General features: G+C 41.7%; 1 protein-coding gene across 3 annotated transcripts in view; it reads right to left on the bottom strand.

The window, feature by feature from the left end:
- stxbp5a (syntaxin binding protein 5a (tomosyn)) overlaps positions 1–26,426 on the bottom strand; it is a 127,901-nt gene extending 101,475 nt beyond the window's left edge. For 2 of the 3 annotated variants that reach the window (XM_049479930.1, XM_007255661.4), the window contains exons 1-2: positions 25,879–26,425; positions 20,855–20,952 (exon numbers count right to left, since the gene is read on the bottom strand). In XM_049479930.1, the coding sequence (XP_049335887.1) occupies positions 20,855–20,952; positions 25,879–26,019 (239 nt within the window). In that variant the 5' untranslated portion in view covers positions 26,020–26,425. Of the gene's footprint in view, positions 1–20,854; positions 20,953–25,878 lie in introns of all 3 variants that reach the window. The other variant, XM_049479928.1, reaches the window with a different exon arrangement.
- Between the last annotated feature and the right edge of the window lie 1,403 nt (positions 26,427–27,829).

The raw sequence follows: 27,829 nt of genomic DNA, 5'->3' as shown, positions 1-27,829 counted from the left end.
TAGGCGCTTTAGCTTGTGTGTTATGTAAATGCTGCTGTATGTCGTGAGTGATGTTGCATGAGCTTTGAGCTTCCGTCAAAAAGCGGAAAAGTGGATACGGGACAAACACCACCACCTTTCCATGCCCCTAATCCCTTTAGTTGTGTTGCCTTTCTCTCATTCATTCTCATTCGTTGTGTTTTCCCTCTGTCAGTCTCTTTCTTTCTCCCCTTCTCATTCTCTCTCTGTTCCCTAGTTCCCCTCGTCCCAGCCCATAAAGCTCTGTATGACAATTTGATTAGAGATACAAAACAGTCATTTACTATACTCAGAGGACAGAGAGTGAAAGAGAGCAAGAGAGAGAGAGAAGCATCTTCATATCACATCTCATCAGCATCACTGAGCTTGTTTATGGAATGCACAATGCATTCAGCAGCCTGCTTCGCAATATACCAAATGAATCCACATACACATACTGTCATAGTGCTGCTCTATATATGGGGCTTATATAGCTTATGCACACAGATGGCCTTTCAAACAAAAAAAAAAAAACACACACACAAAACATTTTCTCTTTCTCTTACTTTCACTGCGGGTATGTGAGTGAGAAATGAGATGGCACACACACACACACACACACGCACACACACACACTTGCTACTGCCTGCAACAATGGAAAAGCCATTAGAAATGCATGACTCTGCAGTAGCTGAGTGTAAAGAGTGAAAGTGTACCTGAGAATCGTTACAGAGTGAAGACTTCTATGGACTCTGGGACTGTGTATGTATGTGTTTGTGTATAAAAGCTAGAAGAGGGCAAAAAGGCACACTCAGATATAGGACACAGTCATTCTCAGGCCACACAAAAATATCAAACAAAGGAAAGAAACTCAGGGGAGCAAGAGGACAATGGAAAAACAATCTCCAAATTCCTAGTACACACAGTTTTAAAAATACGTGACAAAAAGTTTGTTCAGTGATTCCAGAGGAACCATTTTGATCTCATAAATAAACATATTTAATTCCAATTTAAATAACATTTACATTGACTGCTTTAAGTCTTTCTTTTCAATCAAAAATCCATTCAAAATGACCTTAATTCCTCTCTCTAAATGTCTGTTAGCGTTTGTGGACTACTGTTGTCACAATACCAAAATTATGACTTTCGATACAATACCTGCCTAAATTTCTCCATACTGATACTGAACAATACCACGGCAAAAAATGGAATGGAATAATGGAAGATCAAACATTTTTACATTTTACAAATTATTTTTTAATAATAAAAAATCTGAAACGATTAACAATGTGATGTTTATTCTTCATTTCAAGTAAGAACATAATAAGTTTATGGAATTTCTTTAAAAGGCAACTTTGTTTGTGAGCTGTCTGAGAGGACAGACGCTACTAAAGGTTCAAGAAAAAAAACTTAGTTATTGTTTTGATTCACTCAATAGTTAAAAAAAAGCCATCTGAAAAAAAAAGGAAAAATAATTTAAATGCTGCTGCGATAACCTTACACAATGATTCGGTTCACGAATCAAGGGCAAATTTGAAACAATGATGTGAAACATTCTTTGCAAGCCTATGCTATATATAATGCTCTAACCTTGTGTAAACACAGTTGTGGGGAAACTCGACACAGATCTCAGAGCCTCAGACACTGGATTATACTTCAGAATGAATGTTTGTCACTGAGAACTGAACACTGATGCAACAAAATGAGTCACAGAAAGGTATTTTTAAAGAAACTTTGATAGAGCACTTATTATTGCATGTTTTCCCCAATGGAATAATCATGGATCCTCACCAGAGAGCGATGACGCTGCAATTTTTGGAGTTGGTAGGATATATTTCTAGGTCTTTCTAGCCATATATATAGTTTATGCTTATGTGTTGAGGGATTATTGAGTTATTAGGGTGAGAAAAAAATCCTAGAAAATCTATCCTTCAAAATCTAGAAGACTGTGCCAGACAGTAACAACGAGTACTCTAACAAAATTACAATAAACTCAAATATATTTGGAGTCAAATAGTTTAAGGCACCCTTCTAGTTATTTGATTGTTACTACTTTTGCTAAGATACAATGGCTGACTAAGAATAGTAGTGTGATTTACAAAACAGACTTAGTCCCTGATCACTACTGCACAGAATTAAAGGTTAGCATGAGTTTTATGGAGCAGAAATACATCCAGAGCCTTTTTTTACAGCCTGACCAGTGCCTTCATTGCTTACCTAAAGTTTAACAAAATCATTGATTGAGGTAAACGGTACACTTAAAAACAACAGCAATATCCTTATGAAACAAATGATTTTAACGACCTAAAATTATATTTGCATGTGGAAAAAAGGAAAAGAAATGGCTAATTTTAAATAAATATATGTACAAAACCTTATTGTCAACCCCTAAAACTGGCCTGAACTTATCTTTTCTCTTATCTCTGCATGGTTCTGTTTACCTGCATGTAGCTACTGCTTAATTAATACACCACAGGCTGTACCAACTCCCTCGGGGGGCTAAGTTACATTAGGGGGAACAAACTGTAACTGTTGACAGTAAATGAAAGACACCTAGCCACATGAATCTACAGTGAAGCTAATATGTTTAACAATGTTCTGCTCTCTGAAGCATCTAGTAGCTTCTCACACAGCCAGCTCTGGGCTAGCTAGCGTTAGCTAGTTTATCTCAGCTCAGCCAACTCAGCTAAAGAAACAGCAGCAGGAGACGCTCCTGTTTTTTAGTTTTTTAGATGTAGCATAATCCAAATCTAAAGCAGTGTCTGTGGTGATAAATGACAAAAAACAACAAACAAACAATTAAATCAACAGCGATCCAAAATCCCCCACTAGTAAATGAATGATGTGCTCTTTTTGAAAATATGTCAGTACTGACGTACCTTTAAGGTATTATTATTATTGTAGGTTGTCATAATGAAACTAGTGCAAATTGCTGAAATGTGTGAAAAGGAGAAGCCGGTGATGCAGAATCCTGTGGAGTAAGATCATATGTCATTGTCAAAAAATATTATTATAATAATTAGTTTTATAAAAGGTATTATTATTTGGAACTAGCTAAAATGCTATCCTGTATTTAACTTGGTTGGCTAGTGGTGGAAATTGTAATCCAGGTCAGGTGTAAGTGCTCTACTTTACTTTGTAATAAGTTAAAAGGATAATTGCTCACATTTTATTGGATTATTTATTATCATAGATGACATCCCCTCTCAAGCCCTCTTTTTACACTGTAAAAAACTACTTTCCCAAAGGCCAAGGTCTCTCTTTTTACTCTGCATTGTCACTGATTGACTAATGGTAAGATTAATATTACTGCATATTTGTCCATATTTTACACATATTTTGTGTTTGTTTTAAATACATTGTAAATAATATTACATTGCCTATTCTTATACTACACACTTTCCAAGATTAAATGTTTGGAAAATCAGCATCGGGCAATAAAAATTAATATCAATCACTAAAAATGACGTTGGGATCCTAAAACACTACTACTGGTCATAACTATATTAGACAACAAAAAGAGCTGCCAGATTCAAAATATTTAAGTATAAAAAATATTATTAACATTAAATATTAAAGTGAAAAACAAACAAAACTAGACATATACAGTGGTTTTGTGTGACTGTTACTTTTGTGTTTTTCCTGCACTTCCCCTATAACCTATTAACCCTATTAACTGCACGCCCCAAGGCACACGACCACTATGTGGAAGGCTACACCACAGTACGACAACCTCCAGAAGGCTGTTTTACACACACACACACACACACACACACCCACACACTCAAAAACAAACATACACACACTCACCGCGTTCTCATCAGAGAGCTCTATCTCAGTTTTCCCCTTCTCCATCCCCCTTCTAATGTGCATTTGACATCACAGAGCCAATCAGACGAAAAGACACAAACAAGCCCCTAGGCGTGCATACACACCAAATCGCACAAGTCCGCAGAGTGTGTGCGTATAAGACGCATGCCAGCCGTGTGCCTCGGTGCACATTAAAAACAGTGACTCATCACACCACACATTGCATGTTATCCCCCCAACCCACCTCACTATAGGGCACCTGTGTGATGTCAGCCAACAGCTAAGAGCAATGCTCTGAGTACAGGCAAGGAATTAATATGAATTAAAATTACTTAATCCTCTGTGTGTGTGTGTGTGTGTGTGTGTGTGTGCGCGTATGTGTGTGTTTGTAAGTGAGGGTAAATAGAAAAGGGGGAACGTAGAACCATCACAGAGTTTACACTATTTATGCAGTGCATAGGCTGTATAGTGAATGCGGAGGTGGAATATGTCCAAACAATCACTAGAGAAAAAAGCAAGTTGTTGTAAAACTTACCCATGCTCTATCACAAATAAATTTGCATAAAATCAAATGAAAAAGCCAAATATATGCTGCGAGTTTGAAAATTTGCAGCTGTATCAAAGAAAAAAGTGCCGTGATGAGGTCATTTGATTGAGAGCACATGTCAAACTTGTCATCTATAAATTTCTAGTCTGACAAACTCCTATTTGGTGTATCTCACTTCTATAGCTGCCAGTGGAACGGAGGCCAGACTCGTCAATCACAAAAGAGAGCTGACAGGCAGATTTCAGCAGCAGCTAAGCTTCAATAGATAAACTTCAGTCTCGCCACTTTACAGTATCATCAAGAAGATGGGAAATATGTGGGAAGGAAAATAGACAGCTATGAAGGAAGTAAAAGAGAGAATTAATGAAAGTAAGGCCGAGTAACAAAAATTCATTGAAACTGACATTCAGAACCTCTAATAGACAAATTCTTGCCTATGTCAGTTATTTAGTTCTCAGAACAAAATGTAACACTATGAAATGTAGACATATCTCATACAGAACGAAGAGTTGGCCCAGTGTTTTTAGCTGTAGCAGGTGTGTCAGGATTGGCACCGAAGACACTACTGTCTCTCCCACACTCAGATCTCCCTGCAATTTTCAGCCTCCAGATTACGATACCTAGAATTCACCACAAACTGACATCACTACCATTCTTGTCACATGACACTGCACACGGCACTACCAAAAGGTCAATCACCTGAATATTGATTTCACCTGTTACATGCACTATATATACCCCCTAACTTCACTTCTTCCACACAGTGAATTGACAGATTTTTCCTCATACAAAGCGTTTTCTCTTGCCTGTATTAACTCTCTTGTTTCTGACTTGTTTCTGTTTTTGTATTTTCCGAACCTGATTTTTGCCTACCCTCTGATACTGCCTTGCCTGTGTATGTGTCACACCTTTAGCCTTTGTATGTCTAGTGTGTTTCCTTTTCTGTTCCTTCTGTTTCTGACCTGTCTTTCAGTCTGTTTAGTTTACTTCCCCATGTGCTGTTTAAGCACATGGCCTGTGTTATTGTCCTGTCTCCGCCTTAGCCCCGCCCTGTCAACTGTAATCCCTCCTGTCTCACTTGTTTCCCCGCCCCCTCATTAAACTTACAGGTGTCCCTTGTGTGTGCCTGTGTAGAAATACCCCATATGCTCCTTTGTTCTCTGTCGTGCTTTTTCTTTGACCCGGTCTGGATGTTCTGTTTGGAATTTTGTTGAGTCTCTGTCCTGCTGTGTTTTGTCTACAGTGTTATGGATTGTTTTCTTTAGTTTGTTTCTTGGTTTGCTTATTTTGCTTGTTTGTTTTAGTTTTTTGTTTTATCCTTCGGTTCATAGTGTTTTCAGTAACCTTATTCTTTATAGTTCGTCCCTAGTGTTTTGTTTATTTTGCTATATATAAAAGAAAAGCGACATTTTGCCTCCTCCAAGTTACAGTATGTTTACTCCCTATTGCTGTTGTTTACTTGATGACAAGGGGAGCCAAGGGATTTCACTTTATGCACTCATATTCACTTCATACACAATGAACTAAAAAGTTCTTTAGAAAATGAGCTGTGGAATTATATAAAGGAACGGAGGAAAAAAAATGGTGGAAAACAAACCTCACGCCGAGCGTGAGTGAGAGAGAGGGGGAGAAAACGTAAATAAAGATCGCCGAGGAAGTGCAGCTACCTCTTATAAAACGAGGTGAAGGAGTAACTGAACAAAAGAGCTTCCAAAGAAAACAAAACTGAACTTAGGTGCTTGTGGATTTAAACGCTGCTCCACCAGAGAGGGGAGGAACAGCACGGGAGAGGGAAGGTAAACAAACCGAACCCCAAGACCGTTCCTCCGGCCCATAGCCCTCCCAATCCACCAAGTACTGGAGGCTCCCGCGCACTCGACGGGAGTCCAGGAGCCGGCGGGCAGTGTAGGCAGGGGCACCACCCACGACACGGGGTCCGGGGGGAGAGGCAGGACCAACGGAGCAGAGGTAGGGTCTCAGGCGGGACACGTGGAAGGTCGGGTGTACCTTCATGGCAGGGGGCAGGGCGAGGCAGTAGGACACCGGATTGATCCGGCGCACTACCTTGAAGGGTCCCAGGTACCGTGGAGCCAGCTTGCATGGGCTGCCCCGCAGTGGGATGTCCTTGGCCGAGAGCCAGACCAGTTGTCCGACCCGATAGGAGGGCGCAGGCCTCCGCCTCTTGTCTGCGTGACGCTTCTGCATCGTCCTGGCAGACAAAAGGCCGGCCCGAGCCCTTCTCCAAGCCCGGCGACAACGGTTAACCATCTGGTCGGCTGAAGGCACCGTTACCGTCTCCTGTCCGGGGAAGGCAGGCGGAGCATAACCGAACTGGCACTCGAAGGGTGACATCCCTAAGGACGAGTGCCAGAGCGTATTATGGGCATACTCCGCCCACCTCAGTTGGTCGGACCAGGTAGACGGGGCCGCCAACGCCAGACAGCGGAGGGTCCGTTCCAGATCCTGGTTGACCCTCTCTGTCTGTCCGTTGGACTGGGGGTGGAACCCCAGCCCCCAGTAAGCGGCAAAAGGCCCCCCAGAACCGGCTGGTGAACTGCACCCCGCGGTCTGACACAATGTCAGCGGGTGGTCCGTGGATGCGGACCACCTGGTCCAGCAGCACCTCTGCAGTCCCCTGCGCGGTTGGTAGCTTGGGCAGGGCCACAAAGCGACCAGCCTTGGAAAATCTGTCCACAATGACTAGTATCACGGGGTTGCCCCTGTCTCGGGGCAACACCGTGATAAAGTGCATGGACAGGTGTGACCAGGGACGTGAGGGGACCGCTAGAGGGTGCAGTAGACCCGTGGGTCTGGTTCTGGGGTCCTTACCCTGCGCGCATGTTACACAGGTGGCCACGTGGGCACGCACGTCTTTTTCCATGCGGGGCCACCAAAACTGGCGCCGCAGGAACTCGAGTGTGCGTGTGACCCCTGGATGTGCGACCTGAGGTGAGGAGTGTCCCCAGGTTAGTACCCTTTTCCTGAGGGAGGGAGGTACATAATCCCGGCCTGGTGGGCCATTCCCCGGACCGGGATCTGTCTCTTGGGCCCGTCTGATGGTGTCCAAGAGTCCCCACCGAAGGGGCGCCAGGATCCTGGCCGGAGGTAAAACGGTGGAGGGCTCGCTTAGGAGAGGGAGGGGTTCCCACAGGCGAGAGAGGGCGTCCGGTTTGATGTTCTTGGACCCAGGGCGGTATGACAAGACGAAATCAAACCGGGTAAAAAACAACCCCCATCTGTTGGATGTAGACCAGGTTTTTGTGGTCTGTCCAGACCAGAAAGGGGTGTTCGGCCCCCTCAAGCCAGTGCCTCCACTCTTCTAGGGCGAGCTTCACTGCCAGGAGCTCCTTATATCCCACATCATACCTCTGCTCGGCAGGGGTCAGACGGTGGGAATAGTAGGCACATGGGTGCAGTCGGCCATCCAGCCCCGCCCGCTGGGACAAGACCGCACCCACGCCTACTTCAGAGGCGTCCACCTCCACGACAAATGGGAGCCTGGTCAGCAGGTTCTTGATTGCATCAAATGCCTCCTGGGCTTCTGTGGTCCAGGTGAACCGCCCTGAGGTCTATATATATATATCTATCTATCTTTATTTATTTATATATATATATATATGTAAGTCCTTATTAAAGCCCAGCTCCACGCGGGGATCGAACCCAGGCTGTCGCGGCCGCAGCCCAATGCTCTAACCGCTGAACCAGCGAGCGGATTGGGACGCGGCCGCTTTAATCACCTTATAAGGCTTCGCCGAAAGGGGCGGAGCAACAAAAACGGGCGGAGGAAAAAAAACGGTGGAAAACAAACCTCGCGCCGAGCGTGAGTGAGAGAGAGGGGGAGAAAACGTAAATAAAGATCGCCGAGGAAGTGCGGCTACCTCTTATAAAACGAGGTGAAGGAGTAACTGAACAAAAGAGCTTCCAAAGAAAACAAAACTGAACTGAGGTGCTTGTGGATTTAAACGCTGCTCCACCAGAGAGGGGAGGAACAGCACGGGAGAGGGAAGGTAAACAAACCGCGCCTCGCGGTGAGAAACACACACACAGAGACACACAGAGACTCGAGAGGGGCGGCTGAACAGAGCACACCGCTCTGCTCCACCAGACTACAGACAGGTAGATGGCGGCCGTGGAGCTCACTGCTCTACACAGCTACACCAAACTCGAAAGGAAAAAGGGATAGAGATAAAGAGCCGGGGCTCGCTCGGAAAACCGGCATAGATTCGCTCTCACGAGCTTCAAAGATCCAGCACCGAGGACCTGAATCTCAGGGTTTATATAGGGGCAAACCCAGGTGGAGTGGATCAGGTCTGATTAGAGGCTCAAGACCTCCCCCTGGCGGCCGAAGAAGCCCTCGGCCGGCCCCTAGCCATTACAATTCCATTCAACTGAACAGCTCATACCAAGGAAAAATGCTTGTTTAATTTAACAAGTGTCCATCATTTATTAAAATAACGTTTATACATCATAATTGAGGTAAACTATCAAATCAATAATCATGACAAATAACAAGACTTTAGATCATAATGGCAGGTTAGTATGTTCAATTATAACAATGCCTACATGTCTACATGTCTGAACACGTACAAATTTGCACAAAACATGAAAATGTCCATTAGGGAGCATACGCACTTCAAGTACAAGTCAAATAACTGTTACAATCACTTCACTTCTTAATACAATCGATCTTCAGATTGTTGTATTTCGATGGCTTGTTTTTCTCTGTAATACCTTGTATTTGGATCGCCCCACCCACAAAGCTACAGGAGGGATGACAAATGGCTCTGTGTGTAGAATTAAACACATCAAGCCTCCATTATTAACTTTTGTTTACTGACAAGTATATTGATTTACGGGACAGTTGATCTTGTGCCTACAACTGACAGAATGTATAGCACAACTTACTGTGTGTTTCTGCACAATTAGTTTAGCTAATTACATCCCATAGTGACTGTATGCATTTCTGAGCATATCAGATATATCTCAAGGACTTCTATGACATTGACCAACTACATGTTTTTTTGGAAGCAGGATTAATCATTTTTAACTGGATTTAGTTTTTTAACATCTTATCTATTCCATAATGCTCTCCGCAATGGTAAATTTATAATAATTCATTCTCACTTTTTTCATCACATTTGAGTTTATGAGGTTTATGATTAAATTACATTTATTATTGCACAATTTCCCAAATGGCTGTAATTGAGGTGTATTTAATTAAGCTACTCTGCAAATAATTATTTCATTATGAAGATATACTTACATGATAATTTGCTGTAAATGTAATATGCTGTATAACAAATCAACAGCAGGAAAAGTGCTGCTACTCCTGTAGCACTGCCTCTGAAACAGTAAAAGGTCTGCGCAGTTAGAGTCACCAAGGCTTTAATTTGTTTCTTGCTACCTAAAGCACTTAACTAAACGGTTCAGACTGGGGCTGGTGCATGAGCTCTCTAGCTGTTAAAAGCTCAGAGAAGCAGTGACCAGAGCTGGGTCACATAAGCGAGAAACAAGTGAGGTGAGAAACATCCGCATAGACATCCACTGCTTCCTCTTGGCTCTCAGTTTAGTGTATCCTTGCAAACATGGACATTCATGGATGTACTCATGCATGAATGCTAACGTAGCACCAGGCTTGCATCTGTTTCCCTGGAAGTTCTAGGAAAGCAGTTCTTTTTTTGCTTTGTTTGTTGTATGAATGTGTGTGCATTAGAGTGGATTGTTCCAAGTGCCTTAGTGTTTTAGGCAAATGGAATAACTCAGAAAATTACTGAATAGTGTTTTCAAATTGGCAACTGAGTAACAATCCTGCAGTTCTACAGAATAAGACTAAGACTAAAAGCTTTATGAACATTAAAGTGGTAGACAGCATGTTATAATATTCTCAATGATGCCATGTAACTGCCATTGCTTGTTTTGATTGTCTCAAAAGATATTTTAAAGCCACATTAGAAAGCTTAAGAATTTTTTTGATATATCATGAATAATCATGAATAATCTCAACTGCTAAAAGTCGACATAGACTAAAATACACTTACTTAAAACTACAATACATGTGAGACATATTCTCCCTCACACACACAAAACAGAGACACAAGCAGACCACAGGCTATCTTACACCTGCAATTCAGATTCAGATCATGTTCACAAGTAGCTAGGTATTTTAGTATTTTTAAATAACATTGTTTTTTGTCTTTGTGTCCAGCAGATCTTTTCTTAAAAAACCTCTTCAACTCACAAGACGCAAACTTGACACTAAAGCAGCAAAAACAACTTTAAAACACAGAATCATACTAGCTTAGCTAATGCCTCACTAAATTCAAACAGAAGCTCCTCATAAACTCAATATCACACACAGATTGCTATGGCTATGTTGGTTAAATAATTTAGGAAAAAAGGCCATCATAAATTAATTAACCAGTAATTATCCACTCAACAACATCACTTTCCTGGATACAGGTTACTCCACCGTTTAACATTTTTACAGATGTTTACTATGGTTTGACTTCATCCTCTTGTGTGTCAAAGCCTTTCCTGCTTTTAATCTGTGTGTGTTTGTTTATTTCTGTCTTTCTGTCATTAGTAGCGCAATCTTGTGAATATTGCTTTTAATACACAACAGTGTGTTTAAGTTTGAGTCTGTGTAACAGACTCTGCTCACATGGAAATCTGCAGTTCACGTCCAGATAAATCCAAACAAATCCCCTACTTCAGAATCGGAATGTACTCAATTTTCTTTTTTTACTCTAAACAGCAAATGACATAAATTTTAGTTCATTTTAATTTTAAGTTTTTCTTACCAATAAACAGTAAAATGTTACATTTGCACTACACCAATACTGGTACAGAAGAGATATCACTAAATAGTGCTGACACATATTTGAGGAATAAGGCCACAGAGCTTTCTGATGAATATGCCCCTATCTCTCGCTCTCTCCCACATCCCAGTCAGTACACAGTGTTCATCCAGCTTTTCTTCCTTCTTTCTATTTCTTTTTTTTTGCTGTTGAATATTTTGACTTGCTCCTCTGAAGGCACATTACCATGTAATGGCTATAGCAGTGATGAAAGCAGAATTATTTTTAGCACTTTTGCTTATGTAAGAGCTCTTCTTTCAACCCTCCACAAAAAACAAGACTCCAGAATGAGGCCAAAGTTGGTGTGGGGTTGCTTTTGCTGAGTAACCAAGTGAGAGAGACAGGATGGGGTGATGGAGAGACGGAACACATGAAGAAGCCGGGGAAGAGGAAAAGAGAACTAATTTTTATACAGCATTGAATTATATTGCTCTGCACTGCATATGCGGTACACACTAGATCTTAGCCGTTTTAGCAACACTGTGTGAATGAGGACCAGAGTGAGGCTTAGGTTTTGGGTTAAGGTTGAAGTGTTTTTTTTTTTATTAGAATATATAGACTGTACATTTTCTTGTGGACTTTTAAAACCCTGCAGAAGGAGACAGTGTGTATGTGTGTGTGTGTGAGAGAGAGAGAGCGAGACAGAGAGAGAGAGAGACAGAGGGTGTGATATACACACCCACACACACTGCCTGTCAAGGTCACACCTGTCACTGAGCCAGTCTCGCATACACACACACACACACACACACACACACTGTTGCTCAGGTATCTGTCTGTGAATAGGTGAATGAGTTTGGGGGAATATGTTAAATGACAGTAGCATTGATGTACCACTTTTATACACATTGTATAGTTACATTTTCTAAGTATTTATCTGTGTGTGTGTTTGTGTTTGTGGGGGGTGGAAAAAGGAAAAGGCTGTGGGCCTGGAAGCCTCTTTGAAGCAGCGATGAAACAAATCAATGAGCCTGGGGCAGTCTTTGATGGGGAGACAGATTAGTTCAGTGACGGCCAAGTCAGACGGCTCGGCCAGCCTCGTTAGTGTAATGACGTGTGAATTGGTGGGTGTGTGTATGTATGTGTCTGTGAAAGAGGGATTGTTGCAACTCGCATGTGTCAAAGTCGCTGAACCGAAAGGGCTAAATTGGCAAGCCCTGAGCTTCAGCAGTTGCATACATGTGTCCATATATTTGTGTGTGTGTGTGTGTGTTTGTGTGTGTTCGTGTGTCTGTACGTGTGTGTATGTGCGTGCATTTAAGGTGGTGAAGCGTAACACTGCATCTGTTGTTTATAATTACCGAACAGGTACGTGACCTCGAGGGCATTAGGCATTCCCAACCTGAGCAGAGGACACCACGACAGAGGCAACCTGTCTCCCCTAACAACCACATCCCATAATACACACAGCTGAGTGAGAGAAACACCAGCAAATAGAAGACAGATAGAGGAGCCCAAGGAAGCTTAGCCACAAAAGCGAAAGAGAGGGAAACAAGTCTTGCAATTCTGTGTTTGTTATTATCGAAATTCTGCCTTGACAGTTTATGTACACAGTATGTATACGTAAACCATTCCAGAGATGTTATTAATGGGGAGACCAGTCACTGACTGAAATATGAATGCAAGTTTGCTGTAATGCTCATCATGTTTATGGCATCTGTTTATGGATAAAATCATCTTGTTGCTCACGCTGTGAGAATGAGAGTCAGTGAACTAGAATGAAACAGTAGCCAAAACAAATCAGACAAATCACCAAAAATTCTGGTATTTTTGTACATTACTGAGCCTAATGCTATAAACAATTCATAACCTTTTAATCAGATTTGTCACTGATTTAGATATGTTATTGAAACTGCAGTTTAACCTTCAATTTTCAGTATTTTGGTCTCTACCCATTCACTGAGATAGAAGGCTGGTCTCATATGACTGAAAATATCTGACTAGTGGTGTTGCAAAAATGTCCTTCCTTATAAGGACTTTAGCCATACATAAGAGGAGACATATCAATGATGATGCGCATGCGCAGTCTATACAATTTACTAAGATATGTATTGGACAGGAGTACAGTCTAGGCCCATCAAAAATAGCTTAAACATGATATTTAAAAAACACTACCCGTCTGCATTGTGAACACAGCCAAAAACACTCCCTCATCTAATGCAGATGTTGTTGTTCTGGTCTCAACTTTTTTTAACTGAACTGAGATGCCAGTTTCTTTAGCTGTCTGCTTCACTCACAATGAAGGCAGTGCTGTCCAGGACACAATATTGAATCTGTTTCCAACTTCACCATTCAAGCTTTACGACAAGGCAGTGAATCATGTGCCCCCTTTCGAGAAAATGTCACCCAGTTAGCGATCTGTCTAGAATAGACTCGGGTTAAGAAGTCAGGAACGAAGATGGGGAGGGGGTAATTGTACTGTAAATTATTTAACAGCCTCTCGGAGGACGTCACAAAGGGCACATTTCTATGACAACCAGTTTTAAGAGCATGTACACCCCCCTGTTTCATGCCCCCGTCGCAGTTAAAAAGCCTCCTCCTGGCAAGCAGCAGTAAAGCGCAGACAGCCTGGCTAAAGATAAAGCCTGCCTTATTACATTACATAAAATAAATATCTGCATTTGACATGGACTGATTCCATCTCAGCTCACACTGAAAAATGAGTATATTACATACAGAGATCTGCTCCTTAGCAGAGGAAAGTGCAGTTTAAAAAGGAGCAGATCTGCAGGCGATATCGACACTGGCTCATTGAGTCGTACCAAAGTCTTTCTAAATTGCTAGAAATTAGGGCATTTATCACAAATTATCACAAAACATACATAGTGTCTTTGATTTTTCTAATCAAGAGGAAGATGGATGATCGCAAGCCATCAAACCAAACTGAACTGCTTGAATTTTTTGCACGAGGAGTGGCAAAAGCAGTGTGTAAGACTGGTGGAGGAGAACACGGAAAAATGCAAGAAAACTGTGATTAAGCCAGGGTTATTCCACCAAATATTGATTTCTGAACACTTAAAACTTTATAAATGAGAACTTGTTTATAGAATAAAATAACAATGTTCATTTTACTCAAACATTTACTCATAAATAGCAAAAACTGATTCAGAACTTCTTGTGAGCAAATTGACCAGTTCTCACTCGATTCAGTGACTGATGCTCTTTGTTCACTTCAGATTTCAGGAGCCACAACAGTTCTAAGAAAGAAGGGTCAACATTCCTGAGGATCTTTCACATGAACACAGTTTGGCATAAAATGCTTACGAACCAGACAGAGCCCAGTTTTCTCAACACAGTTTGCTAACAAGCTTCTCAAATCACTAACCACACAGCTCACACCACAGTTAGAGGATACTAAAAGCAGCTTTACTCATAATTACATCAATCATGTAACAGTGCTAGAGGTGCCATAAATAAGCCAATAAATGCACAGCTCATCCATTTTTTACAAGCCCTCTGTAAAAAGAAAATCAGCTTGTTTCATCCCATTCCATTTTTAATGGCTGTCCAAAACCTCAGTCACATACTTACTATTTATACATGCTGAATGAAGGCTTTCCTTGGCATATTTCATACTGCATAACATATCTCACTCACATTTTTTTAACTGCAGTATAGTCTTTCTCCCACAGCATGCATCCCTGCTGCACACAGACTCGTGTTTAGCTGCAGGGACACCAGTTGGACATTGGGCAGACGCTGAGGGAACGTTCCGGCAGCATGAGGCAAACAGCTGCAGGCTGAGGGCGAGGATGATTTGGCAGCAGTGCCAACGCCTCCTCACCTCACAGAATGAACCTTACACAACCTCCAGGACCTCTGCTTGGGTTAGAGCACAAACTGCGCTCTGCTTCACATGCCTCCAGAACATGGCAGAAAGCAGAACTTGCATGGAAGGGGGTGAAACTGAAAGCCAAGAACAAATGAGCGTATCAGAACGTAACAGAGCATGCTTTCACAAATAACAAATAATAAAGGGAGAGTCTGTTAATCAAGCAGGAGAAACAAACTGTCAGAATAGAGATAAACAAGCACAATGTCTCAACATAAAAGTAGACCAGAAAGACTGTTTCAAACCAGATCAATTGGAAAGGAAAATGGATGTTCAACTGTGACTAGTCTGTTGCAAGGAATTCTGTTTAATATTGTACATGTTGTCACTGTCACACAAAAACATCAATCACAGTAAAGTCAAGTAAACAGTAAATTTGGAGCATTTCTATGGTCTTTTCATTATGACATTTAGACACAATGTAAAAAACAACTTACTGTTTTGGATACATATGTTCTAACTTTCTGCTGGTGCAGAATTTTAAGAAAATTCAATAAATTCATAAAATAAGATACCCAACCCAGTTTTCCTATCTGAACGCACCCTACAAAAGGAGAGAAAAGATTCTCAAATTAACGGAAAGCCTATCACACTCTGGACACACCACTGTATTTTATAATGAAGGCACAGACACCAGCACCATGTGTTACATAACGCAGATGCTTCATGACTCCGAGCACAGTTCGGCTTCTTACTATGCAGGGTAACTGCGACCAGACTTATTTACTTTCACACTTTTTTTTGGTATTGACTACTACCAGTGTGATAAATGATATTTATTGCAGTTATTTGTTATTTGTAAGCTTTTATACTGCACATTTATATTGAAATTTTGTTTTTCACATGCCCAATTTTGATTTTATGTAAATAAAATTGACAAAACACATTCAAATATTAAAATTCTGATGTATTCCTGACACACGGCTTCTATTAATGCATTATGCACACATAATAAAATTTACATTAATGACAACCAACATAAACACCATAGAGAGTCCTTGTAGCAGTCAGTCTCGCTAACTGTGTCTGAATCAAATTGAAGTACATTTGGAAACAGTGCTGTCTAAGGCAGCTCAGTGTGATGGGACGTCTCTTTTAGCATGTCCTGTTCTCTTTGGGAAACACTAATCTGGCTGGGGTTATTAATGCATTCGATCACATCCGGTCACATCCGGGCTGACAGCCTATCCCCAGCAGCCACGGGCTGGCAGTTCTGCTCTGATACACACCCACGCATACGCATGCAACCACCCCCCCCCCCCCTAACCCACACACTCAAATATGCAGCATCTGACGGTTGCTGATGTGTCATAATGGCAGAGAGGAAGGAGTTAAGCTTCTTTTCCAGAGCCATGGCCAACACACACAGAGCACACATCACACACGCTCACTCGCACATACACACAAGCGTGCACACTTCAAATGATGAGCCTCACTTCAGTGGATTACATAAGCCCAGGCATGTGTGTCCTCAGGCGGAGTCTCTGTGTGTGAATCGCGTTCAGTCCCACGCACCCGACACGACACAAGACAAAGGCACTCCAACGCATTCATAACAGCCATGACCCCTGGCCGGGAAAACACAACATCTTTCCACAAAACACTGTCATCTTTACTCTCGGGTGGAGGCTTTGGGAGATACGGTCTGCTCTGCAGCAACCACTCATTCATGTCACAGCCTTCTAATTTAAGCACACTGTATAATGGCAAATCAGATCAATCGCCCTGTACTGCTACATACACCCAACCAATCTGATGGAGGAGTAGCCGAACTGAATGAAAAGGCCTGAGGTGGTTATGGTGAAGACTGTTTCTGTGGTGAAGCTGAACCGCAGACAGGTCAGTTGTAAAACCTGGGTCAGCCAAACTAATGAGGCTTTATCCAGGACTGAATTATAAAGTGAGTCATGTAGTCATGTACTTAGTCATGTATTTAACATTCATATAAGCAGCCATACATCTATGATCAAAGAGCTGACATTCCGAAACTAATGACAGTAAATGTAACCAGTATGACTAGAGAGAGTTACACACAACCATCTCGATTATTACAGGAACAGTGTGTTAAAATAGTGATAAAATGATTGATTATTTATTGCAGATGCACTCAGTCAGCAAAAATGTTTGATAATTTATATGTGCTTCTTTAGTTTGGAAAAGAAGGTGCTAGGCTCACACAGCAACTAAACACTGGACCTGGACTGTCACTTATCTCATCTTTATAAATACATGCCCAAAGACATTTTTCAGCACATTTTAGAAATTAATTTGTCCTGTACAGACAATCTTCTGTGGTTAACAACATGGAATGACTGTAGTCTGTAAGGCTAAATTTAGCTCCTCCTCAGATATTATTGAAATGACAGCCATTTTGAAAAATTGTCCATTTTAAGCTAATATATGTTTAGAAAGATCTGTATTTTCTAAAGATCGTATTATGTGTTATATGTTTAGAAAGATCTGTATTTTCCAAAGATCTTATTATATGTTTAGAAAGTTTTGTATTTTCTAAACATGTTTACATAGCACCTTTTATGTTTTTGTACAAATAAAATAAACACTCATATTTATTTTTCGAGATAAGACAAGTCAAGTATGTGTTAGCAACCTTAGCCTAGCGTTTTCTATTCTAAACTAAAGCAAGCAAATCTTCAGATGATTGACTGGATCTGGAGTAAGTTAATAATGCATGGTAAATGTTGATGTTTGATCAACAATTGCTTTAAAACATCTGAAGGCAATGATACACAATATCACGTTTCTTTCGATAAGTGTAAGCAGTGCAGTAAATATGCAAGTTTTTTACATTGTTTTGTTACAATGTGATTAAAAGCAATGAGGTCTTAATACGGCAAACTGTACTCCTGACAAAAATTTGTCATTAGCTCAGAAAAGCATGGTGTAACAATATGTCACAATACTATAACCACGGTGTTGTTTTGTGTTCTACTTTATTAACTGTCATAAGATGGGTTGCTGCCCACTCCGTAGTACTGAGTGATATCCTCCAAATTAGAGCTTACTGTAGTATAAAACTAGCAGCTTCTATGAGCAGCACTGTAATGATAACTATAAATGGTTTGAGGTTCCTTAATGTTGATAGCCAATAAGTTACCGATTGCCCCTAATGACAGTCGCTTTATTTGTTTGACATGACTGAGGGAGGTAGTGTTGGAGTATTCATTACGTTCATGCTGCAACAGGGAGCAGTGAAATGTGCGGTGACCATAAACTGGGGGCTACTTACAATGCATCTGCTCCCTTATGAAGTCATCGAATCAAGATCTTCACTTATGTGTATGTGTGAAAGAGATATAGATAGATAGAAAGAGGGAGAGAGAGAGAGTGATCAATAGATCTGTGAGCAAGCCAGAGACACTGGGCCTGTGTGGCTGGCTGAGTTATGAGTCTGCCATTTTCTCTCCTCTGCACTTAACAATCCATTTTGCAAAGGACAGCGACCACCCGGCACCAGGTGGTTAGAGAGATGCTCAGCTTCAGCACCCAAAGCAGCCTGGTTTTCTAAAACAGTACACACAAACGCCAAGAGTCACATAGAAAAAACAGCCATCTATTAATACACTAGAGCGGCAGTTTCTTGGTAAATCTATTAGAAACTGGCATCCACGTTGATGCTAAGTCTCTGGGTGAAGCTTAAACAGTCCCTGTCCAAATGCCAATGCTCAAAATAGGCAGATTTTTATCACTTTCCAAGTACAGCCCTTCTGACGATAGTTCTTGGCCAAAGAGACAAAAATACAGAAAACGCAACTCTATTTCTTTTTCTTTACATTTTTTTTCCTTTTCTTCTTTTCCTTTACTCTGTCTTTCTCTTCTTCTCACAATACCAGCTAACCTCGCTCTCCCTCCCTCTCTCCTCTCATTCTCTCTCTCTCAACACTTTTCGATTGAAGGCTGTGCCACTTTGGGGACAGTAAACACATTCCCTAGCCTGTGGAGGACGGCGGAGAGCAGCCCGCTTTTTTGGGATCACGGTGCATTAGCCCGCTGGCGTGAAACTGTAGACTTCCCTCTCCTTTTTTTCTGCAGTAATCTTCCGGACAATTCCGCCTGCGCACCGCTCCGGCCCCTTGATCTGCCACTTTCTATCATCCTCAGAACCAAGAAAAACCAAGACCCAGAGAGTCAGAGCTAACGGACGATGAAACACGTCCACATCGCCAGACAAAAGGGCCACACTTTCACTTTCACAGCTCCACTGAGTCAAAAAATTCTATTGATAAGGCATTTGACCGGCCAGCCAATGTAGGAGACAGATCCCTGGGCATCTCACTTACTCTCACTTACTTAGTTGAGGTGTCAGTTGGTTATGAAAATCAGTGGTGTTTCTGTGTTTCTGTTCTATATATGATTAGGAGATTTCACTTTTTAGTTATTTACAGCAGTTGATCCAATAAGAAACTGCACCAAGAACCACTTTTAAAAAATATTTCAGGAATTCCAGGTTAAGTAATGGGGAAAATTGTAGTTCAAGTGATTTCTGTGTCCAGTTACAAGTGCTGGGCAGAATTATTATGCAAGATTCTGGCGGTGTCACGGTATCTCATGTTATTTTTTATTATTACCAATTATATATATATATCATTTGCATGACTGGGCTTAAATATAGGTTTGTGAACTACTGTACTGTTAAGAGTGCATATAATATTTTGTTGGCACTGTTCTACACAGCACTCTGCAGTGCCTCTAGTGGTATGGTGGTATGAGAAAAAATGCATACCTGTTTTAAATTCCCCCGGTATACAGCCCAGCATTACCAGTTATGTAGCTGTTTTTTTTCTAAGGTTGGTGTCAACATAGAATGGTAAAAAAAAGCCCTATTGGCACCATTACAAGCAAATAAAAGGGAAACCCACAGCTGAGGAAACCCATACTGACAGAAAGGCTTCAGGCTCTAGGGGCACTAGGGGAAGTGAGGATAGGAGGTGAGGGGGCAAGCAAATTTGCTAAACCAAAATTAGGAGCACTCATTCCCAACATCTCCAGGCAGGAAATTCTTATCTGATCACAATCACTACACGAGGCTTAGAAACGGAGAGCTCCTCAAAAGCGATTCATTTCTAAAGAGGGTCAATTCTCTCAAGTGCCGCCGTCGGCATCAACTTCCACTGAGTCGGCTCGGCCGGCATAGGAAGGGGGTAGAATCAGGCAGAACCCATCTACAGATATGGTCTGGCGTAACCTTTACCAATGTGAGGAAAAGCATGAAGGAAGTAAAGCCGAGATTTTTTTTTTTCATTTAGGATACAGAATGTTGGTATGCAATGCTGTAATGCACCTGCAAGCAGGCCAGTGAACTGGAAACAAATAGGAGTTAATGCTGAAAGTCAGACAGTCTTTTTAAAGCCATGGTTCAGGGCAGCCTTTTCAGATTTAAAAGAAAACCTCTCAAATGATGGAATCTAAATCCTTTCCGCCTGCTTATAGACCAAAAACTGTGCTTCTCCCTGTCAGACTGAAGCTGAATAGACAGCGATGATTTCAATTAGCCTGATCTCAGCCATGTTCCTCCCAGTACAATGTGCAGTCAAATCCCTATTTTAGCATGAGCACACAGAGTCATAGCTTGAGACGTGAGATCAACATAGGCAAAGAGTGTCGCCTTTGGTGTTACTGAACAGAGTCCAAGAGTTCTTTGCACTTAGTCAGTGTGACGAGTAGAGATGAACACAAATGCCCACATCTTAACAGTTTTAAAATCAGTACTTACGGGTGCTTCCTTGCAGCTAATCTGTAACAAAACCATGCACAAAATCACAAATACACACAAACACACAGGATAAAGGATACAATCGTAAAGCTCCACTTTGAGTCCCAATGGCGAGGATTTTCTGGACAGGGTCGAATGCCATGGAGGACGGCTGATAGGGAAAGCCATGGCGGACAGTCTGAGCATCCAGGAAAGCGATGATGGGGAAAAAAAGAAAAATATAGCTTTAAAATGTGACTACAGATATACTTTACTTTAAATAAATAACACATCATATGAAGCACAATATAAAGAAATTATTTAAAAGCTTAATAAACAAATGAGCAGATGAAAAAAAAAATCCATAGAATAGAGAACTGTATTTACCTAGGTATGGTTAAATAATGATATGTCAGTACATATAACTGACACACTGTAAAGTGTTTGAATAGTCTTTCAAAAGTAAAGTCTATCATAATAACGACAACAGAGCCGTGAAATGGGCCAATTCTAAAACCACACAACCTTGTGTGTTTCACCATGACTGTATATTAACAGCACCAACATTCACAGAAACCCAGCACAATGGAAAAGCCTTTTGATATGTAAATCTTCTGTGCTGTAAAATGCCACAGACACTCTTGGAGAATATGGTGTTTCTAATCCCAATAACACTGAAGACCATTGCCACCTTATACTCGCAGGTATCTGTGTTGGCTAAATGCCAACATTAGCCAAACATTTAGTCCCTAGAAAATAAACTGCACTGCCTTAGCAGACTACCAAATTGGAGCTAAACACATAACATAAGAGAAAGTGTTGAAAGTCAGCTAAGAGTCTAGCACGTGCTTAGCTTAAAACTACCTCAAGTACAATTTCTTGTGCTAACCCCAAGATAGGAAGTACAGAGACACCAAATATGTAGCAACTGAAATGTCAGCAACTGACATTTTTTGGCTGAAAATAGCAAAAAAGCACTGTTGTTTGGGCAAATAAATGAAAAGACTTATTACTATATAACGAACACTGAAATTTCTTATGGTGCAATTAATTCGCAAGCAGCATGGGGTGAATAGTTCTTTGTAAACGCAGCAAACATGCTGCTAATTTATTTTAAGTCATACTGTGCTTTGTTGGTACAACTGCTGGGATGTTAAAATGTCCAGCGTTCAAAATTATTTTTAAAATGTAGTTTTGTGCTTACTTACTTTTAGAAAAGCAAGATAAAAGATGTAGGGTATTTAATTCATGTAACTGTGATAAAAGTGAAAAAAAATTATGAAAACCGTCTTTGTTGTTTGGTCAAATGTTTGTTTCATTGTCAGGCAAAAATATATAATATAACCTCAGTGCAGTTCAAATATAAGTCTCACCCTTTGTATAATGTTAGAAAGTGCTGTGTCGTGTGCCTTTAGCAGTGTAAACTAACCAATAATATTAGAGTTGGAAGCATTAATGTTTGTAAATATATACATTGTATATGTCTACATGTAATATATCTTACTGCATGTTGCAATAAGAGCCCTTTCAGCAGCTCTCTCTCTCTCTCCCTCTCTCTCTCTGTTTGTTTAATGAGAGAGTGAGGGCCTAAGCGTGTTATGTAAGCGGCGCGCGGGCACCTGCCGCTGCCGGAGCGTTTAAAGCCTCAACGCGCCGAGCAACAAACTCCAGTCCCCGATCAGCACAAGCGGCCAGTCCGGTGTGCAACAGATCTAACGAGGCTGCCGCACGGACCTGCGGCTCAGCCCCTCGTCCTGCTGCGAGCTTCACTGATCATCGGGGCCAGTGGGATAAGCCTGTGGCTCCCGATCCCTCCGTTTGTTTTGACTATTGGTCCCAGTGGTGAAGCAGCAGAGCTCTGTGTGCTGGGGAGGTTCACCGCGCGCGCCTGCGGGACAAACGCATTGCAAACGAATTCGTTTTCAGACCAGAGCCTGCGCAGTGGTACCGTCCTGCACGCTCCAACAACTGCACAAAGAGGGGATGCTGCATTTTCACTGCACGTGTGACTGATGCAATGAAGTGGGGGTGCTGCAGTGGGTAACCCACCAGTCTGTATCCAGTATCATTTCAGTGCGAGTGTGTGGGCTGCTGCAATATAAAGGCCATATCAGTGTGTGCGTGTGTGTGTGTGTACACAATGTTCCCCTGCACATGATTGCACGTTACTACTGCAACTCACTGACTGACACGTTAATCCCAATCCAACGCACACACACACGCACTCGCTGTCACCATGCACCACGCGCTCGCTCGCTTTAACCAATCAGACGCAGCTGCACGTTCAACGTAACGAAAAACACACACACACACAAACCAAACGCTTCAGTGCTGCAGGAAACAAACGAATCTTCTAGTCTTAAAATCATAAAAACAGAGTCAGTGCTTCCAGATCCTCAGTGGACTACTTACACACTGTAAAGATGCCCTTATCCTCTCTCTGTGTCTGTGTTAGCTACACTATGAGTGCAGTATCAGGTCAACAGTGGCTAACTATGAACTAGCTACATGCTCTTATGTCATCTTTTCTATTCCATCCTCTGTTAACATAAACAGAGGAAGGAAACAAGCACTCACAGCACAGACATTCAGCACAGTGTTCGCTATATTTTATTCTAGTAGTGCTGCACAATGTGGACAAAAAAACGCAATATGTGATCTGTTAAAGTTCCACAAAGGTTTACATTTTTTGCTCCTTGGATTGAATGCACAAATTTGACCCAGGCTAAGAAGTAGTTTAGTGTGTGCACGTACGGTTGACCTCTTGAATACATTGTGTCATGTGAGCACAGACTGTTGGACCCGCCTTGTTGTTATCGCATATCATTTAATTTTGGTTAGCTAAATAAGAGACACTTGTGTTGTACTAAAGCTGAAAATTGGTAGCTTTAAAATTATATTTTAAGTTAGATTGCAGGTTTGTTGTTAGCTCGCTCTGCCCCCAGTCTAGTTAGGTTTCTAGGTAAAGGTGCACTAAATCCCCTGTTTGCAGCTGACTTCCGCCCCCTTAACTCAAAATTTGAAAAAGGCAATAAAAAATGTGAGGGGCAGTTTGGGAGGGTCACTGGGTGATTTATGGGTTTAGAGGTGGGGTAGGAGGGAGAGTTGACTGGCTGAGCTAAAGCAGCAGCAATGTGCCTTTGATAGCGGTGAGACCCAGATGGTTAGACATCAGCAGGGGGGTGGAATTATGTCTGATCTACATATCTATATCATATACCGAAGTACATAGACACATCATCCTCTTCTATAGCACAGTTAAACCTGAGAGGGTGCTGCAGAGGCAGAATTACCTCAATGAAAACGTTTTTAAAGGTTAGGAAATGTTTATAAAAAGCAGGAGAGGTATGTTTAATTACTTTAAAGATAAAAATGTCAGCATCTAATGGAAAAAATATGGTATAGGGTTTAGCACACATACATACACATTCCAATGACAACAATAAAAATGTGAGTTATCATACAGCGATATAAGGTAATTAGCTAGCGAAATAAGTAGCATTTAAGTTACAAGCTTTTGGACCCTTAAAAAGAGTATTAGTTTATCTCTGCTTGCATTCTGGTTAGTTAAGTTAATTAGCTATGTCACAGCATAGTCTGCAGCAGGAAGCTCCCACTGTCGCTGCATGTGGGAAATGCTTTTAGTTTTTGTTGTAAAAAGGTGATTTATCTCACATGCAAAAAAATAATAATTATTGTATAGGCCTACTAGCTGGCTAAGTGCTAGCTGAGTAGCTGCTAGCTGCTATGTAAATAAGTAAATTTGTTGTGAGTTTAGGCTGGCAATTAATATAAACAGCATAATGTCTTCTTAACGCAAATTGAAATCTTTTTACATCTGAAAAAATTACATCAATAGCTTAAAAAATTACGAAAGTTGCAGTTCTGTTGTTAGCTCGCTTCTGTCGCTCCTGTTAACATCTGTCAGGTAAGACCTCCCTCCGGTGCAGCATGCAGGTAGTGCTTTTAGGGTTTCTTGTCAGCCTATTTAAGTATATTTAAGGTTTTAATGCAGTTAATTTTGATGTGTTTACCATGAAAAATTGATGGGTGCACTTTTTATTGTCTCTCTGAAGTCTCTGCTTCCAGCCTAGATAGCTAAGTCACATGAGCCAACAAAGTTACAAAAACTCGTATGACGAAAACAATACAGTACCATTGTATGAGCTAAAAAGCTGAACACCCTGTGGGTAAGGTTTTTAGTGTTTGTTTTAAGAATAAAAATGATTTATCGTACAGGCTAACAAATAATTATTGTACAGGCCTACTAGTTGGCTAGTTTACTACCTAAATAAGTAAATTTGTGGGGTGTTTAGGAAAACAGTGAATGTAAAAGGCATGATGTCGTCACCTGAACACAAATTGCAATCTCATGACAGCTTCAAATTCAAATCAGCAACTTTGTTATTAGCTCGTTTTGCCTCGAGTCTGATTAGCTAGCTTAGCTGTGTCACGTGAGCACAAGCTTAAGCATAAACAGCTCCCTCTGGTGCTGCACGCGAATAATGTTTTTGGGGTTGTTCTCCCCAAAAGGCATTAATGCTGCTCTTTTGTACTTGTTCATAGTAAAAACGTATTAGTTAAACATATAGATACATAGTAAAAACATATTAGTAGCTTAAAATATTACTGGTACGGTTGTGTTGTTAGCCACTCTGCCTCCAACCTGCGTCATGTGACCACAGTTAGCAGTGTATAGAGCTCCCTCTGGTGCTACACGCGGGTAAATGCAGTGTTTGGTTAAAATTCATATCGCGATAACGATAAAAAAAAATGCGATTAATCGCACAGCCCTCCTCTAGAGCATCGCCTCCCTGCAGGACCAGAGCTCTACTGCTGCCAAATGTGCGTCAGCTAGCTATCTGCCTTCAAACAGCTCTGCTGGCAGGAAAACAGCGCTGGCTGTCGCATTTGCCTGGAAAGAGACACGACTGCTCTTCGGCGAGCACTACATCCATCAGCACCAACCCGCGGGCTGTTATATTACAGTCTAAAACAGCCTACAAGTGAGAAAAGCCCCAGCCTGTTCACACACAGCCCCCCGCACACACACAACGCACACAATCAGAGGATCAGCTGCGCAGCGGGCAGCGCTCGAGCCGCACCGCTCGCCGTTCACACACACCTTGCACAGCTGAAAGTGCTCGGACTGGATGGTCTCCGGGATGATGAAGTCGTTCTCCTTAGCCCCGGACTGCGGGGACGGCGAGGGGGACGACACGGCCGTCAGGCCGTCCAGCACCTTCCGGATGTTGAACTTCTTCATTTCTCCCCTCCAGGATCAGCCAACACGACGATGGATGGAGCACCTGAGACCAGATCACCCGGCGAAGATGAAGAAGATGAGGAAAACGAGGAGGAGGAGGAGGTGGGGGTGGTGGAGGGGGGGATGCCGCTCTCTCTCTCTCTCTCTCTGTCTCTCTCGCTCTCTCTCTCTCTCTTCTCAGTGGCTCTCTGTAGATCTCACATCCTACTGCTGCTCGGGGGGTTTGGTCACCGTGTCGTCCATGGCGCGCGCGCGCGGGCGGGTGATGGGTTTTTCTTATCTGAAGCGCTGCTGGGGCGAGCGGTTAACAGTCTTCTCCAACTCGAGGTCCCGCTGCGTCTCTCTCTCTCTCTCTCTCTCTCTCTCTCTCTCTCTCTCGTTTGGCCACGCCCCTCTCCACTGCGTCTGTGCTCCTCTCTCTGTGCTCTCTCTGTGTTTCTCTACCTCTGTGTTTACCTGCTGTTTTTTTTTATATCTGAGCGTATTTACCATTCTGATTGTCTGAACAAAAAACAAAAAAGAACATTATTTTAATATGTAACATTTTCTCCGCAGGCCTATCCCTCCTTTTCATTGGGCCCCGCCCTTTTGTCCCCCGGATGTCTGAAAGCGCTTGTCACAGAGCTCCGCTCTGGAGGTTTTGAGCGGGCGCGCAGGGTCACGGGGCCAGCAGCGAGGCAGGACTCTGCACCTGGAGTGGAGGGATGTAGCCAATAGCAGCGAAGGGGCGGGGCGCTGCACCTGCAGTAGAAGGATGCAGCGAGTAGAAGCGCAGTGGGGCGTGGCCTCATCAGAGCATCCTCAGCTCAGCCAAAAGACCCAGAGAACTGCCTAAAGAACAAGCAGTATAATAATTATCATAATTATATAAGTATCATAATTTTTTTGTGTTATGCATAATGTTCGTTCGTTCTTCATCATAGATCTATAGGATTTACAGTGCTGTAAAATGTATGTGCCCCCAACAAATTTTGTTTTTGTTTTTTACCACACTTATATTTTGAAGATGACCAAATTTAATGTCAGACAAATATAACCAATATAAATATCAATTTATGAGTAAATAAAAAGGAAAAAGCAATCCAAACTAGCCTGCCCCTGTGTGAAAAAGTATTTGCCTACTAAACTTTATAACCTGTTTGTGGCAAGCATTTGCAATAACTGTTAATGAGTCTTTCATATATGTGGAGGGATTTTGGCCCACAGTTTTCAGCAAACACCTTTATTTATTTATTTATTTTTTAGCCATTCAGAAGTGGACTTGCTAGTGTGCTTTGAATTATTCACCTGGTACTGAACCTAAGCATGCCTGAGCTTAAGGTCATGAACTGATGGACGGATATTCTCCTTCAGAATTTTCTGGGGGTTTTTTTCCAAGAAATATTTCCAAAATTAATCACTGTTATTAAATAAAATCATAATTCTGAAAATGTATTTCCTTAAGTTATTTTTGTCTGATATTAAAGGTTACTTTTCAGGGCACATGTCGTAGTCTCAGATTGATAATGACTATCTCTATTTAAAATGGTACTGGAATAAACATTTTTTTTTGTATGCCCCAGCATATCATACTTTGATAAAGAAACAGTTCAGAAGGAAACTAGTCCCAGCATTCTTATGTTTTGCTTGTGAAGTCAGTCATTTCAGAAACGATGGCTGTAACAGAGTGGATTAGTGGCTGGAAACAGTTTACTTCAGCCTTTAGCTTAGCATTAGTTGCCAGTCTGACAGTGCAGGCGCCTTTTAACAGAAAACTAAGTATCTTTTTTCAGCTGAGGAGATGGATCTACTTAATCTTCTCTCAGATTAC

The sequence above is a fragment of the Astyanax mexicanus genome, chromosome 1 (assembly GCF_023375975.1).
Source record: "Astyanax mexicanus isolate ESR-SI-001 chromosome 1, AstMex3_surface, whole genome shotgun sequence".
Taxonomy (NCBI): Eukaryota; Metazoa; Chordata; class Actinopteri; order Characiformes; family Acestrorhamphidae; genus Astyanax; species Astyanax mexicanus.
The sequence above is the reverse complement of the archived record's forward strand: the minus strand, read 5'-3'. Positions and strand labels throughout refer to the sequence as shown.